This window comes from Gallus gallus, chromosome 2 (assembly GCF_016699485.2).
Source record: "Gallus gallus isolate bGalGal1 chromosome 2, bGalGal1.mat.broiler.GRCg7b, whole genome shotgun sequence".
Lineage (NCBI taxonomy): Eukaryota > Metazoa > Chordata > Aves > Galliformes > Phasianidae > Gallus > Gallus gallus.
In genome coordinates this window covers 5,626,352-5,643,723 of record NC_052533.1, presented here as the reverse complement: position 1 = coordinate 5,643,723, position 17,372 = coordinate 5,626,352, and the positions used below count along the sequence as shown (strand labels likewise).

At 40.2% G+C, this 17,372-nt stretch overlaps 1 protein-coding gene across 6 annotated transcripts in view; it reads right to left on the bottom strand.

Annotated features, from left to right (window-relative positions):
* Positions 1-5,251: 5,251 nt before the first annotated feature.
* SCN5A (sodium voltage-gated channel alpha subunit 5) overlaps positions 5,252-17,372 on the bottom strand; it is a 205,374-nt gene continuing 193,253 nt past the window's right edge. For 5 of the 6 annotated variants that reach the window (XM_040675933.2, XM_040675923.2, XM_015281250.4 and 2 more), the window contains 5 exons: positions 13,599-13,652; positions 12,515-12,652; positions 12,155-12,259; positions 11,413-11,683; positions 5,252-10,074 (listed from right to left, as the gene is read on the bottom strand). In XM_040675933.2, coding sequence (XP_040531867.1) covers positions 8,840-10,074; positions 11,413-11,683; positions 12,155-12,259; positions 12,515-12,652; positions 13,599-13,652 — 1,803 coding nt within the window. In that variant the 3' untranslated portion in view covers positions 5,252-8,839. The remainder of the gene's footprint in view (positions 10,075-11,412; positions 11,684-12,154; positions 12,260-12,514; positions 12,653-13,598; positions 13,653-17,372) is intronic. The other variant, NM_001318446.3, reaches the window with a different exon arrangement.

Genomic DNA, 17,372 nt, shown 5'->3' with positions numbered 1-17,372 from the left:
GAGGAAAAAGAAGCTTGTTATGAGTGGGCATCATGGAGAGCATGAGGTCTTCCTCCTTCAATAAAGGGACTTACTTGCTGAGTAGGCGATAACATCAAACTGACATCCCTGGAGAGAGAGCATCCCAATTTAGGATAGTGTCACGAGTATGTTTTGCTAGTCACTATGAAGGTATTTACATGCATTTAATCCATGCAGTCAGCTGGTGTGAGAGTCAAAGCTCTCAAATTAGAGCTGGGTAAGGACCTTAAGCTTCAGGCTTCGGGGATTTGGACGCAGCTCTGAGACCAGAACTGCAATACATACAACACTCAGCTACCTACACTAGGAATGGAGAGGATTACAAAAGCTCAGATTGCTAATTACAAACATCATCAGATAAAAAGATTCCTACAGGATCGAGTTTTAATCGCATTTTTTTTCCTCTGGAGAGTCCCCATTGACTTTATTTGGAGTTTTCTCCAAGGCAAATCCCTAAGAAAGGTACACTGTGGTTGCCTTCATGGAGGTGATAATATGGTTTTACTACAGATCTTGTTTTTCCCATCTCCAGATCTGAGCATGTGAAATAAATTTCTTTAAAGAGGGAACTAAGCAGGAAGACTTGCTTTGAGTGTCAAGGGATGTGCTTGGTCCATCCTTCCCAGTACACACTGCAACACTGAACTGACTTGAGAGGTGTAAGCCAACACGTCATCCCTCACTCCCTGTGTCATGTCTAACCTTATAAAGCCCTACTACCCCTGCTAGATTTGGACAGGGGCCATGTTTACCACTTTCTGGAGCCTGGGTAGCCCTTCACCTTCCCCTTGTCAATGCCCCGAAGTGTTTCTATGCCAAACGCTCCAAGAATGTGAAGGCTGACTAATCTTCGGGCTGATCTTCCCACAGAGTCTGAGGTGTGAGGAGATCACAGCTGCTGGGTAGCGAGTTCATGCTCTGGACCCTGAAGCTGTTAGGTCCTTGAGACCCTACCCAAAAATAAGCTCTGTGACATTCATGGCTTATGGTTCCCAGCACACCTGTGAAATGCAAGATCTTTTCATGGTGGAGGGCAAGAGCACAGGTGGGCAATGGGCGACAGACTGGGGCTTTATCCTCACAGCTCACACTTGACTCCTGCTTGGCTGATTGGCCAATCACACCTGATTGGCTTCCCCTTGCAAAAAAAATTGAGTTTTTTTCTTTCTTACCTATACCAACATACATCCTGTTGTGTTCTGTTCTTTGGAAAGGAGAGAAACTACATGGCTTAAAACTGTGAAAAAGGAAAGCAGAAATTATTACAAATATTACAGAATAATGAATGTTAGGAATCTTATTTTCTGTGCCTTCCTCCCTTTATCTTTTGACTCACTGAATCTTCAGTACTTTATTACACTTCTTGGGAGGTGAATCCCATTGCAGGAACACATCCAGATCACCTCCCCACTGCCTGGACCCACCGGCACCAGGTGGGGACATCCAGGATGTGACCAAGGCCACCAAAGGCTGGGTTGTCCTGTGTCACATTGAGACACATCACTCCAGGTTTGTGTCCTCTGGATGAATTCTCTTCACCTGCACAGCTTGTCCCTGAGCTAAAAATGAAAATCATTTCCTTTCTGCTTCGTCTGCAGGTTTGAAGAGATTAAAAATTAAGACAAATGTGAGCAACTGAAACAGCCTTTTAGAAAAAAAAAAAAGAGGGTTAGAAACCTGGCTCCCCTAAGGGTAATTGCTCAACTCCCTTAGGCTTTAGTGTGACCAGGATTCCACAGAAGACACTGACTTTTGAAAACAGAGATTTGCACTTCAAGTCACCTTTTAGCAGAGGGCAGAATTTTAACTCCTTGCAGGGCCACTTTGCATGATTTTATCCTTACTTCCTCAATCTTTGCTCTTTTTGCCTTAAAGCCCTTATTTTTTTTTTTTTTTTCCCTAGTGTAGTTGGTAGAAAGCCAGAAAGCTTGAAAACATGGCCAGAGAATCTCTGACTGGCTAAGGATGTCAGGAGCTCTGGGTGCCTCTGGTCCCACCCTGCCCTACCAGGGCCACCTGGAGTAGAGTGCCCAGCCCCACGCCTTGGCTGCTTCTGGACATCTCCAAGGAGGAGAGCCCATGGCCTCTGGGTCCCTGTGCCAGGGTTCGTCACCTGCACAGCTGCCTGGTGTTCAGGGGGACCTCTTGTGCTGCAGTTTGTGCCCACTGCCTCTCTCCTGGCACTGGGCACAGATGTCTCTGAGCATCCTCTTCTCCAGGCGGAACAGTCCCAGCTCTCCTAGCTTCTACTCACAGGAGAAGTGTTCCAGTATGCTGATCCTCTTAGTGACCCTATGTTGGACTCCTTCCAGAATGTCCATCTCTCTCTTGTACTGGGTGGCCCAGGACTGGACATAGCACATACCTTTGAAGTTTTGGTGAAAAAAATCCAAAAATTCTCCAAGATGCATTTCTTTTAAATAAAAATCTCAAATTTTAAGGCATTCCGGTGACAAGTTTGAGTACTGGCTCTCTACTGTGTAGTACTCAGTACTGTTAATTTCCAAGGCATGAAGACGACTTAATGCCATGGGCTTGCACAACCTCATGGCCCACCAACAAGCAGTGTGACTGCCGAGATCTGGCCAACCCTGGAAGCTGCCTCTGAAATTTTGCCGTAGCATGAACACACAGCCCAGGAGCTGCTCAGAGGCTTGTCAGATTGCTAAAATAGCTCGTGTGGAGGTGCTGACAAAACCGTGCCTTTGCCGCGGTCCAACACCTCCAGTCCTCACGGGGTTATCAGTGACGTTTGACTCTGAAGCATTTTTTTGCTTGCTGCCAATTGCTGCCAATAGCTATTCCCCTTGACCTATTTGCTTTCACATGCTTTCCCTTTGACATGGGTGCTATTTCTTTGCAATATGTAAACATTCAGAAGGATTTCCATGTTTGTTCTTCACCCAGTGAGGCCTGTCTTTCACCGCTGACATGCACAAGCAGCCATATCATTTACAGCTTAATGGGTTTCTCTTTTTCTTTTTTTCTTTTCTTTTCTTTTCTTTTCTTTTTCCTTTCCTTTCCTTTCCTTTCCTTTCCTTTCCTTTCCTTTCCTTTCCTTTCCTTTCCTTTCCTTTCCTTTCCTTTCCTTTCCTTTCCTTTCCTTTCCTTTCCTTTCCTTTCCTTTCCTTTCCTTTCCTTTCCTTTCCTTTCCTTTCCTTTCCTTTCCTTTCCTTTCCTTTCCTTTCCTTTCCTTTCCTTTCCTTTCCTTTCCTTTCCTTTCCTTTCCTTTCCTTTCCTTTCCTTTCCTTTCTTTTCCTTTCTTTTTTCTTTTCTTTTTCTCCCCTCCCCTCCTCTCTCCTTCCATTCTTTCCTCTCCCCTCCCCTCCCCTCCGCTCCCCTCTCCTCCTTCCCTCCCTTCCCTCTCCGTCTCCATCTCCCTCTCCCTTTCCCTTTCTTTTCTTTTATCTTTTCCTCCCTCCCTCCCTCCTTCCCTTCCTTCCTTCCTTCCTGCTCCTACTGCTCTTGCTGTCTATCCAAACACAGACTTATTTCCAAGGTGGTCCTAGTATTTGTGAACTGATTTGCATGAAAAATAAAAAGGAATCAAAACCACTGCAAAATCACAGAGTGAATCTGAAGAAGGCAGTCTCTGTATCTGATCTCACAGATTTCAAACAGGTTTGATTTATTAGACCTGAAGATATGATAATCAAAAGAACCTTATTGAAAATAAGAGCAACAAAAACAACCATACACACACACTAAATTAAAGAAAGAAAAAAGGGAGGAAGGGAGGAAGGAAGGAAGGAAGGAAGGAAGGAAGCAAGGAAGGAAGCAAGGAAGGAAGGAAGTAAGGAACCCAACAAACTCAACACTCTGTAAAAATTGGCAGTAAGTGTGGAGCCCGTCCTCTATGTTCCTTGTTAGGTCTGAAAAATAAGAAATCACTTTGGTAAAAAAAGTGAATGTTTCTATGAAATTTCATCCTGAAAAAGAAAACACCTGAACCCCTTATAAATCTCCCCAAGTCCTGCATGAAAAGGAAGAGAGTCCCATAACCCAAACCAGCCCCTAGCACAGTGATGGGAGCACATAGAGAGGAGCTAAGTAACAGTCTGGTAACAATCTACCAATGGAAATCATCACAGTAGGGATTATACTCTGAATGTCCTTTCTGTGGGAATTCTGATGATAAATTATAACAAGGAATTTCCTTGTCTGACCTGACATGTCTCTGTGGAAAGTTTTTATTTCAATAAATGGCTCCTTCCAACCAAAAGTACATTGCTGAAAAAACTTCAATCAGATTTATTCTATGCACACGATTACTCAGAAGTGATATTATTACATGACACATTCTCTTAAATGTTTACTTAAAAGAACCCAAAGTCTTTCCCACAGGTCACTCTGTCCCAGGTTAATGTAAAACACTGCTATAAACTGATTTCATTAAATTAATTCAAAGGACTGATTGGACTCTTTCACTTCAGTTTAAACCAGCTCAGTTTTCTTCTGCTTTTATGTGATTGCAAAACTTTCCCTGATTAAACAGAATTCAAATTATTGAAACAGGGTAACTAAATTGGTATGAGGCTGCATAGAGATAATGCTGATTCCCTCAGTGCTGAAAAGATCACAATTTGGCTATCTTCAGGATGGAAGATTTCAAGTCGGATTTTAGGAAAAATCTCTCCTCAGAATGAGTGGTAATGCATTGACACAGGCTGCCCAGGGACATGGTGGAGTCACCCCATAGGTGTTCCAGAACTGTGGAGATGTGGCACTGAGGACATGGGCAGTGGGCATGGTGGGATGGGTTGGGGTTGGACTTGGGGATCTCAGTGATCTTTTCTAACCATAACGATTCTGTGATTCTATGATTCTAAGAGCTAAGGGAAGAGCTCCAAGGGTGGTCACCTGTCCCCCTTGAAGATCCTCCCAGTTCTGAGAAAGTCAAGATTTGGGAAGGATGTTGCCTTTTGTTTAGTGGCCATTTTAATATATAACCAATACAATAATAACAAACAAAGGCCAAATCTGTGTAACTATAGTAGATAAAAATCCATACTACCATTAATTGGTTATTTTATTACCCAAAGCTTCTCCATGAATTTCATCAAGCTTTGGCTCAAGCCTTTAACACCCTGTAGTAAGCCTTATAGTGCAAGATGAACTGGAGGGGTCTTCACTGACTAACAGAAGTCACCATGCATTTCCCAAACAAAGGTGCTGAAGGTACCAGAGAAGTCACATAAATAAAATAACAAAAAATAATTGACACAGGAAATATTTGTTATCCTTATTTATTTAATAAAGAAACATAATAAACTTGATTTTTTTTTTCCAGGTACAAACAGCTTAATATGTCCTATGATATTGGCTGATATTTTCCTTGCTCTTTTTGTAGCTTGAGTGATTCATGTGGTAGCCTTTATTGAACAAATCAACAGAAAAAATGGTAGCACTCATGCTTATAGACAGTGTGGGCCAACTATTAAGTGTCTTTAACTAAGTCACTGTACTGGGGGGTCGTATCATTGCTGAGTACAAATCGGCATCTCCATTAATAAAGACCTGCAAGTGAGGCTATCTGAAGTTTTGGAGGGAAGTTCTGCATACCATACAAAGATACCATTCTCTCTTCGGCTTTAAATAAATGTTCCACAAAATTGAGAACCCAATGGAAAAGCAATCTTCCTGTTACAAAGCTTTTGAAAATAATTTACAATTCATTTTTTTTTCTAATAAAAAGTCGCACCGTAAACACCTATAGTTAAGACCTAATTTCATATATATTTTTTTGAATTGACAATTTTTTTTTTTTTAAACAGATTTTGGGTAAAAACACAGCCAGTTATATTGCAATAGTACTACAGGGTCTCACAGCAATGGCAATGAAATGTTCAACACATGAGTGAAATGACCCAAGGAAGAGCTCTTCTCTATTATGATCAGTTGCCAGCTTATCTTTGCATTGCATCCCATTCATCACTGGGCTACACTCTTATTAAGAATATAAGTTGAAAATAAGCAAATAATTAAAATATTTGTAAAACAGAGTGATCAACACAGCATTGCTATGTGCAGGCTGGCTTTTTGTTGTTGTTGTTGTTGTTTGTTTTGAACATTATATATTGAATGATAAAAATCAGATAATTAATCCTCTTATTTCTTAGCTTTTTTCCTTCTTTTTTTTTTTTTTCATTCTGAAGCTTTGAAAGGAAAATAATTTTACCAGTTGTCAGCCAATAAATGCTTGTTCAGCAGGTAATGCATGTACTATTTCCTAATTAAACAGTTTCATTATAGGCAGCAGCTCATTTCTAATGATCAATAAATCCCACTGAGAACAAAACATTTTAATCAGTAAGTCGTGTCCTCTGAGTGTCAGTCACTCTATAAACTCACAATATACTTATATATGTATAGGTATATGTATGTGTGTGTGTGTGTGTGTATGCATATAAATATAAAAATCGCATACTCTTTCTGGGTGATATGTACAGTCAGAATAAGATTACAGCATAAATACACAGGGAATCTGTATAAAGTTTCTCTAATTTGAGAAGCCTTGAGCAATTTTCTTTCTTGGGGGTGGAGGAGGGTGAGGGGAAAGGATGGTGAGGAGGGAGGAAAGAATACAGAGTGTTTTCACTTTAAGGAACGAAGAGTAGTTCCCTTAGGTTAGAATCTAATTACATACAAGATTTAAAGGCAACAAAATCTCCAGAGGAACAGCCCTATGTTATACACCATAGACATGGGGTTAAAAGGGCAAGAGAGCATGATTATAATAATACTTATAGAATACGTTTCATTCCCTTATAGCACTTTGCAACCAGAAAGTCTGACAACACCCCTGTGAGGTAGGTAAGTATTATTACCCCCATTTTACAGATGGGTAAACTGAGGCACAGATAGGTTCAATTATTTGCCTAAAAATCATGTAGCAAGAATCAGGAATAGACCCCAGGAATCCTGCTGGCAAATCCTCTGCATTATCCAATAGCCCACTCTCAAGTGAATGCCTGAGACACCTCTCAATGAATGGAGAGAATAATTAGCCCATATTTACAGATACATAGTCATCCTCTTGACACGTTGTCTTTACACATTTCGACTTGTTTAGAGGACAGATAACAATGGCCATAGACAAAATTTGCTGTAACATGTTGCTTTAATTCTTGTTTCCAACCCCATGTGGATTTTGACACCTTTACAACCTGGGATGTAACTAAATGTCAATCACAATACACCTTAAATACATTCTTGATATCTTTGCTTCTCCAAGGTGAAAAGCACAATTACTCTTCCTTAAAGTGCAATGGCTCATTACAGAAATCTCAAGATTTTTCACGAAGTTCAACCAAACCAAGTACAATCAGTCTGAAGGTGAAAAAGAAAGAACCTGTCTGCAATGACAGAATTGTCTCTATATTCCATAGATACTTTCTCATATTCTACCACAGCCAAAAGTTTAATAATAAATAATAAGCTATGTTAGCACATAAAACCTCTAATACTTTTCTACAGCCACACATCCACCTTCCATTCTGTTGTCATTTCTTTGGCCTGAAGCTGATGCGTCAGCTGTAAATATTCCTTTGCCTGCAGGAATGAGGATATTTCTATTTTCTAGTGGATTCTTATCATTGGTTCCTATATTTCTTGTCCTTCCCCAGTCATCTAACTGTACCATCTGATAAAATGAAAGATGGACGCTGAGAAGAAAGGATTCAAAACCTTAGAGGTTACATACAGATCCAGGGGCGATTCCCCTCCAACCTTCTTGAACACACTGCTGCAGCCATTCCTCATGACCCAATCAGTGTTGTTATGACTAATAATACTATTTTTGGAGTAATATTGATGCACAGAGTTTCCAGAAAGGCTGCTTAGCTCAGTGTTCCTGGGAAATCATAGCCTATCCCATGCCCTTAACTCTGCCAGCATAGACGGTGCCTTGAGCACTACACACAAGTGATGCACTACTTCTATGGCAAGTTTGATTGCAGTATTCAAAGCAGATTCTTGAAACATACTAAAAAATTAGTGCTTTTATTAACAGTTTTACAAACAGAATCCATTACTCTCTGGCTTCCTGAAGGATAGAACAAGCAATTTCTCTTATGATTTTTGTCATCATTTCCTTCTGTTTTTGTTTTTGTTTTTCTTTCTTTTTCTGCTCCTGCTGATGAGCAGTTTCAAGTCCCAGCGGGGAGGGCTGAGTGTAATAAACAGTTAAATGCTGCTAACTGGATGGTTTACTTTGCAACAACTTTCCTCTTCAAACAACGGGGATCCCGCAAGTTCCTATTACCTTGACTCAGAGTTCATCATGAAGAGTGTAAGGATCATTAATCTCCATGGAAAAAGAGACTTTTTTAAGTAAAAAAATATCAAATATAATAAATTTATGAAAGACCATTCACAACATATACAGTAAGTGTTACATTTTGCTACAGCAGCTGTGATATATTTTTTTTTCTTTTTAGAATGCAAGGTCATACATTGCCATAAGTAAACACACTAATATGAGTAAGACCTTAAATGAATGTATACAGCCAGGCTTTATCTGTGGATAGATATACACTGTGTTTACTGTTTTACAGTCTAGCATATTCCTATTCACACCATTGATATAACAGCCATGACCCTGCCAAGATTCTTCCTGTGCATATATAAATATAAATATTGAGCCAAGTCAAAAAGAGCAGGGTCAAAGGTTATATGACTTATTAGACTCCTGTAGTTAAGGGTAAAAACTCCATTGTTTCTTTTGCAACTAATGTTTAATAAAAAGGCTGCTTCAATCGTTGTGTAGTTACAGCATTACATTCTGTAAACAATATTTTAAAGCATTCTAAACAGACATTTAAACAATTGATTCTTTATCTCTGTCTGGTGAGAGCAAACAATCTATGGCCTCGTCGGTTCTGCTCGAGTCTGTCAATTTCAGCTGGAGATTCTCGCTTGTACCTCTGGTAACGCTATCGTAGGACGGAGGGAAGGACGTGGAGGACAGGGTTTCTGATTTGTCTATTGGCCTGCCGTAGTTTTCATTCATCATGAATGCAATGAGACCCTCCTTCTCGGGTGCATCGTCCTCGAGGATGCTGCCGTCAAAAGTTCTGTGTCGGTACAAGTAAGATGCCTGCTTCATTGAGCGCCGAAACAAATGTCTCCTGTAGGCGCGCTGGATGACGATGGCGGAGACCTCTTCTTGTTTCCGTCTGAGAGTTGTTGTTATTGGTTCATAAGAGATCTTGGATGGATTTGCCGCCATGAACTTTTCTTCCATTTGTATTTTAAGGGCATCCATCTCCCCAGATTCTCCTAGCACCCTTTTTGTAAAAGCAAACAAAATATCCAAGCAATGGATCCTATCTCCGCTGACCATGGGCAGGTCCATTGCTATGAGTTTGATTTTGTTTGGTTTCGCTATGCGCAAAGGTTCTGACAGTGCATCTGCAAAGTCTGAAAGTGCAGAATACTCAATAAACTGAGTGGCTTCAGGGTCAAACTTCTCCCAGATTTCATAGAACATATCAAAATCATCCTCACTTAGAGGCTCTGTACTTTCCTCAGTGGCTACACTGAAGTTCTCTAAAATAATGGCTATATACATGTTTACAACGATGAGAAATGATATAATGATATAAGTAACAAAGAATAAAATCCCTACGGCAGGACTTCCACAGTCTCCCTTTGAACCATTTGCATTTGGAAGGTTTGGGTCGCAATATGGTGGTCCAGTGTTCAAAATAGGGTTGAGAAGACCATCCCAGCCAGCTGACGTTGTGATTTGGAAGAGACAGAGCATGCTGTTAGCAAAAGTTTGGAAGTTGAACATGTCATCAATCCCATACTCCTTCTTAACATAGGCAAAGTTAGCCATGCCAAAAATGGCATAAATGAACATGACCAGAAAAAGCAAGAGGCCAATGTTGAACAGAGCAGGTAGGGACATCATTAAGGCAAAAAGGAGAGTTCGAATTCCTTTGGCTCCCCGGATGAGTCTTAGGATCCGGCCAATTCGAGCCAAGCGAATGACTCTGAAGAGTGTGGGAGAGAAAAAGTATTTCTGAATGATGTCAGAAAGTACGGTGCCTTGAAAAGAAAAGACAAACAGCAAGTTATTACCTTGGAAATAATCCCTGATTCCCTTTAAAGAAATCAATGAGGATTATGGAAAAAATCAATGAAAAGTTCTGCAAACTGGAAGACCCAAGATAAAGGGAACGGCATTATCGTTAGCATTTTCACGGTCACTTAATCCATGCAAATTTTGTTGAGACTCTGAGCAAAGGTGTCAATGGTAGTTACAATTTTATACAGGGAAAAGTCATCTATTGGAAGTGAGAAATCAGAATCGGGTCAGATAGGACACAACTATCTGCAGCTTTTGGTCATGAGCCATTTATCTGGAGTGCAGCTGGTCAGGAGTTTTTTAATTTGAAAATACTTTTGTTTGCAAAATGTCAGCACGTCAACATTGTGTGCTGGGTCTGTTTTCATGAGCAATAATGAAAGCGGTGCAAATTCCTACTGGACATCAGCTTGGTTGCTTGCTCATTAGTTTTTCTAGTCTCCCTGATGGGCTGGGAAAGAACTAACGGCTAAGGCTATGCTAGCAAGGAAATAAGCTTGCATCCCTGTGGCTAAACTCTCTTTCCTGCAGAAATATAGCAGCTTTGGCCAGATTGTCCAATGCCAACAGTCTCCAGATGCAGTGAGCCATGGCCAGCTCATGCCATCTCACCGCCTACCTGGGAGAGGCTTTTTTGGCACGGCCCAGCTCCTCTGACACTGAAACAACCTGGTTGATCATGGGACACAGCTATGGCCAACACAATGGCTTTGCTTAACTGGCTGCCATGGACATGCCCACAGCATGAAGGCTCTGATAACAGCGTGACAGTGATGTTCCCTATAAATTCACAGAGCTAAGAGCAGCCAGACTCACTGCACCTGCCCATAGCTGACCTGAAGGACTTTTTCACACTTATGTAATAAAAAGTGAATATCAAAATAATAGCAGCTTGCATGTGCACTTTTCATGCGGCTTTTTTACTTCTCTGACTTAGGCTGTTATACAGCACATGGCTGAAGTGTATGCTGCTGGTTCTGGACTATGTTTTATGTTCATGCCCATTGAAATCAGTACTATAGTATGATACAACGACACCTGTTATCTTCATCACTGCTGTCAGAGTGTTGGCTCTGAAAAGATTTGGCTGTCTAGTACATCCCACCATTTCCTTGATCACACAGGTTAGCCAGTGCTACACTGTCTTATTTAAATATTAAAAATCACTTAGCATCCAGTTCTCTGAGTGATTTTTTTCACTCCACAAATCTTTCAACTCTGTCTAATTAAGTTTACATCCACCTTTTAAACTTTGGAGTTTCCGTTTAAGTGCTTCTCTGCCATTCAGATTCACCTACCTACGATAGACAGAATCACAACGACAAAGTCAAAGATGTTCCAACCATTGGTGAAGTAGTAGTGTCGTAGTGCCAACATTTTGAAGATGCACTCCCCAGTGAAGATGGCAACAAAAAGCATGTTGATTTTGTGGAGGATGTTCACTTTTTCCTGACTTTGATCATCTGTTTCTACCATCATGGTAACCATGTTAAGGCAGATGAGAATCATGATGGAGACATCAAAGGCTTGTTTTGAGACAACATCAAAAATAAAACCTTGGTATTTGTTCTGGAGGAAAGAAGAGAATTGTTAGTTAGGAGATTTGAACCGTGTCAAAATGATGACATGATTGTTCGCTGATTCATCAGGAAGCATTGGAAAACAGACTATATACCATTTCTCACCAGCACTTCAGAAACAAGAAAATGATGATGGATAGTCAGATGATAGAGTTTTCAAACCCATTTACTCCTAATAATTCTTGAAACTACTGAAAAAAGACACTGGATTGAGGCCATGAATTCATTCAGTGCAGATATGTGGCCACTGGAATGACTGCATATGTAAATTGGATTTTTAGTCAATACAGCCAAACAGTGGAAATTCTATACTACACAGGAAAGTAGGATTGCAAATACCATCCAAAATCATAATATGTCAAAGAAAAGTGGCTTTCATCTGGGAAGTGGGATAGCATTTATTCTATTAAATAAATCTGTATCTATTACACATTATTCAACTGAGTTATGCCATTCTTACCAGTGGTCTTGGGATTGGCTTTTGAGGTTTCTTAGATCCCAGCTTTTTCATCGCATTATAATACTTTTTCTGTTCTTCTGTCATAAAGATGTCCTGGCCACCTAAGTAAAGGATGAGAAAAGCACTGTTATTTCCAACGAAAAGAGACCCACTGCCTCCATCCAAAGTCCAAGGCTGCATTTTCTTTTGCTGTGGGGAGATGAGGGGCTGCTACAACTCTGATTTTGTAGAAGTCTCACAGAACAGTTGTGCTAATGTTAATCTTGTGGCTAATGTGGCAAAGCTGCTGCTTATAAATCGATCCCTTGCCCTTGTCTCAGCAGTGATCACAAGACGATGTGCAGCATATTCAATACTTATCTTTTTCTTCTGTTGGTTGAAATTGTCAATGATGACACCAATGAAGAGGTTCAGTGTGAAGAAAGACCCGAAGATGATGAAAATCACAAAGTACAGGTACATGTATAAATTACATTCCCATTCAGGCTGCTCCTCACACTGCACAGGGAAAAGAGAAAACATGAAAATGACACCAGATCTGCACAAATCAAAATATTAATGCAGTCCAAAGAAAACTATCCATCAGCAACAAAGATTATGAAAGAGGAAAAACAATGCAACTCCCACTAGCAGTGTCAGCACTTCACAATCTCTGGTATCTGAAATGGCATGTTTAATTCAGCTGTATTTTATAATACTGTCAGCAGTGATCACTCTGCCTCAAAAAATGCAACTTCAGAATAAATCCCATAAAGTGTTCTCAGTTTGAACCCAAGAGGAGAAAATAATCAGTCTTCCGGTTGTCCCTCATCTAATATGAACTAATGGCACTTGGAAAGAAACAAAAGTAGGATCACAGTATAGTTAGATGCCATGAAGTTTTTTCAACATCTGTCCTTCCATTCAAGGCTCGACTCCCTTTTGGTCAATTCAACGTGACTAAATCTCATTCATGAGTACTTATCTCAACATTTAACAGTAAGTGTAATCTTGTGCCTTAAATTAATTAAAAGAGGGAAAGGAGAAAATGCCTCCTTCCATTAAAAATAAATACCAAAACTTAAAAAACCTTCTCAAGAGGTTCCTATAATTAAAAATTCAGTCCATGGCAAATATGGCAGCCAATGGGGAGAGCGGAAGAAACAGAACAGACAATTTAGGTTTATGGTAGACTCAGCCTCACTCTGGAGATACCTCTCTGTGTTGGGAGTTTTCCAGGACAAACAGATAAATTAACTGAATAAATCTGTGGGCTGCATTTGATTTAATTTCAGGGTCATGAGACTTCAGTACCACCTGCATAAAATGAAGGCCTGCAATGGGCTCAAGCAGAGTAAAATAGGGACTGGCAACCTGCATGCATTTCTGCTGCTGTTGTTAAACATCCTGAATGTCGCAGAAGTCAATGGAAAAGGAAATAATCCCTCTCACTGTCGTGACCTACCTCTCGTGAATCCACTGCTGCATACATAATATCCATCCAACCTTTAAATGTGGCCTGAAAAGAAACCACAAAATACATAACTGAGCACATTAAATTAGCATATCTGGAAATGATGGTATCATCATTGTGATGACTTTCTAAAATACAGTGTTGAGCAAGTTCTTCATAACTAATGAATTGCTTCTCCTTTAAAGTAATGTATATCCATCAGTTAATGCTCAATTAGTCATTTAAAATCATATATAGGAGCATGATATATGATGCAATTATAAGGGTAGAACAGAGACTTTTAACAGAAATGGGGAATGTGGCAATTAAGTCTTCTGAGCTGGAGTAGGAACTTCACACCTTAGCAAGCTCAAGCCATCAAGAAACAGGGCTCCATAGGGCAACTCAGAGTGCCTGCATCACACAGGTCTCAGGACAGGGAATATGGATTCCATCTCTAACACTCATTCAGACTGACAAGCACTGGGTACATTTTGGGGTCCCATTGAAACTTGGATTCTGCCCTCTTTTAAAACAGTATAAATCAAGGCAATGTCAAAGCCAATGGAGTTGCATGAATCGTTGCTGGCTTGAAAGGGAAAAGGGCAATTGGCACCTGATGTGAGCCTGGCCAAGGACATTCAGCCTGCTTCACAATTCAGATGTGCCCTTTTAAAATATGAAAATAAAAAACAGATCTTCTAATTATTAAAAAATATATAAGGTTTAAACAAGGAGAGCCTCCATGGAAATCAGTGTCTACTACTGAAGCCAGTAATAAGGAATGAGGAGTGTCAGTTCCTAGAAGAAACACAAATAAGTGATTCTAGTTATTCTGTAGCAAAAGCATGGCTCTTTGCTGTCAATATTTGTCTCTCATTAGACACAGTCTGATACCAAACATATCTGGCTTTAGTCTGGCTCTGGTCTAAGCCACATTACCTTTATAATTGTCTGCTGGGGTTGTTTCTCATTTGACTTCTGACCTACTTAGACTTACACTGCATATAAAATCAGTGAGTAGATAACGAGGCATTTTTAGATGCACTGATTTAATTGGATTTACGCTACCATGCATGACCCACACCTAATATTTTTTTTAAATCCCACCGACACCTAGGTTGAATTTTCTCCATGGTGTGCAGGCATGCAATTCCAGATAATGTTAAATGGAATTTGGGCAGGACTTCCCAGCAGAAACCCAGGCATCTGTGCTGAGCTGGATATATCCAGTGGTTTTAGAAACGCTCCATTATCCACTCTCTGTTATTAAATTAAATCCTGGAGGTAATGCTGCCATTCTGTTTTCGTCTGAACACTACTGACTCAAAGGAAAATGTACCACAGGTCAACCATGTTTCTCCCTCATGAAAGAATATATATAGTAATGTATGAGAGGGTACGTTTGTTTCCATCTACTGGATAAAAAAGATGAACCTAAATGAGAACTCTTTGGAAAATCTGTGCTGTGGCACAACGTATTAGAACACACTTCAGATGTAATGTATGTACAGGAATGATCAGCAGTTATTTCTTTAAACCTGACACACTGATCTTTAACTGTTCTAATATTTTCCTTCTTCTTTGCTGTTCTCTGTAATCTGCTGAGAGATTTCCCGGTGTCATCACAGTCACTTGCAATTTCAAGCTCAAACTGCTCTTCAGGAAGAGTGGATGGGATGCAATGAGAAATCCTTTTGCTCATGGCACAAAATGATACAATCTTAGCCTATACTTTTCTCCCACTTGTGAGGGAATATTTCCTCTGGAGGAGCTGTTTTGCCCCCCAACGTGTACCACAGAAGCAAGAGACAACTGCAGGTTTGCAGTGATAACAGATGATGGAGTGACCTGATGAAAATAAACATGAAGAGAATGAAGAGCTGCAATTTGCTGCTTTTTCCCAGTTGTCCAGAAGGAGGAGAAGAATAAACCTCCCAGGCTTCTGGAAAGCTTCCCTAGGCACTTCATCTGCAGAGGGTAAGAAGTACTGAGAATGAAAGAAATACAGAACCGGGGAAAGAAATTATCTGGAATTAGTAACCACTTACACTCCGGATAAGGAAGTGACAAAATCTTCATGGGAGTGTTTGTGATATTATCCTGCCTGGAAGCTATCCAGAGAAGCACCATTTTCTACTGAAACTGTCATGTGATGAGATTATCTACAGATAAAATCCTGGGATGGGATTACGTTCTGTTATTTGACTGATGGTTGGAGCTGCAGAGAACGAGTTGGGAGGAGGAGAGGTGGGACGGCACTGGATGCCCTCAAGCCATTTATTGTAAAACCAAATGGGACCTTAAAATAAATCAAGCCTTCAAATTTGCCTGGGAGAACTATTTTTTCTTTTTCTTTTATTCTAGAAAAAGATTGCAATACTACACTAAAAATGGCTGCTTTAGAAGACAGAAATATTGGTTCTCGCATTTCTGAAACACTTCTTCAAGCATTCTCACTATTGGCAGACACATCTGAAAGCTAAGAGAGCTGCCAACACTATGGCCAAATTACACGTATTTAAGATGGCTGCACCAATTCCATTCTCTTTTCTTTCTTTCTTTCTTTCTTTCTTTCTTTCTTTCTTTCTTTCTTTCTTTCTTTCTTTCTTTCTTTCTTTCTTTCTTTCTTTCTTTCTTTCTTTCCATTCCATTTGATTTTATACAAAATATTCATCTCACGTTTATTTTGCTGAGGAGGGCACTATTGAGCACTGGACACACCAAAGCACCTAAGACGTTTGCATGGCTGCTGGGCTCTAATCTCTTTGAGAGCAATCGTGGAACTGCTGCTTGCTTCTGATCTTTGGATACACGGAGAAACCTCTATGGTTGTACCAAAATACGGTTTCTTCAGAAGTACGCTGATTTTTTTGGAGCGTTTTGCAGCCACAGTGAGGGTAAAATGCAGCATACTGTTTAGCAAAGTGCAAAAGATCATGTAACCCGGTAAACTTAGACACCTCCCGCTATCTCGTGATCATTCTGTAGCTGGTTTACCAGCTCAGTCATGACTTCCCATCTGGCCTGAAGGGCTGATTTAACTCTACAGCTCCTGGTTGGTGTACTGGTCTTGGAGTGCTCCCATCATACTTCATTCCCTATCTATCTGGAGACCCAGAGTGACAAAAAGTAGTAGGATCTAATTGATATAAGTCTGTTCCCATCCAAGAGCGAAGTATATAAAGATTAATTTCCACAAGCAAGCAAGATGCTAGGTGAAAAACAACTTGTTCTCTTGGTGTTCTTCATTGGATTGCTGAAATTTTGAGATACACTGCAAAATATACATGGAGGTTATCATAGTATGAAAGCAAGGATTCTGCAATGGAAATGAAAAATTCCTACTGGGAATTGAAGATATTTATTTGTCGATATCTGCAAAGCAATTCTGGGAATAGAGAAAATGCACTACTGAAAAACTGGGTTGTAGCAATAATTTCTTCTAATAGGTTAGGGTGTTATGGGATTAAATCCCCGGCAGAGCAAATCTTCACTCTTATACATTAAAAAATCATGATAATAAAGATCTTTTCCTCTCCATGAATAAGATATTTCCCTTACGTGTAGAGTAAGCCTACATCTTACTTAAGTCTGTTGTGAGACAGCCTTTTGTGAGCCTGAGAAACTTAAAACTTGAATGACCACTTCAGTGGTATTATTTAAGGCATCTTCAGAACAGCACTGATCCTCAGTGAGGCAGGAAAAGAGCAAATGCTGTTTGGGAGAAGCTTCATGAACTTGTCAATGGCATTATCAGAAAGTTTGCCTCTGGATAGCAGTAAG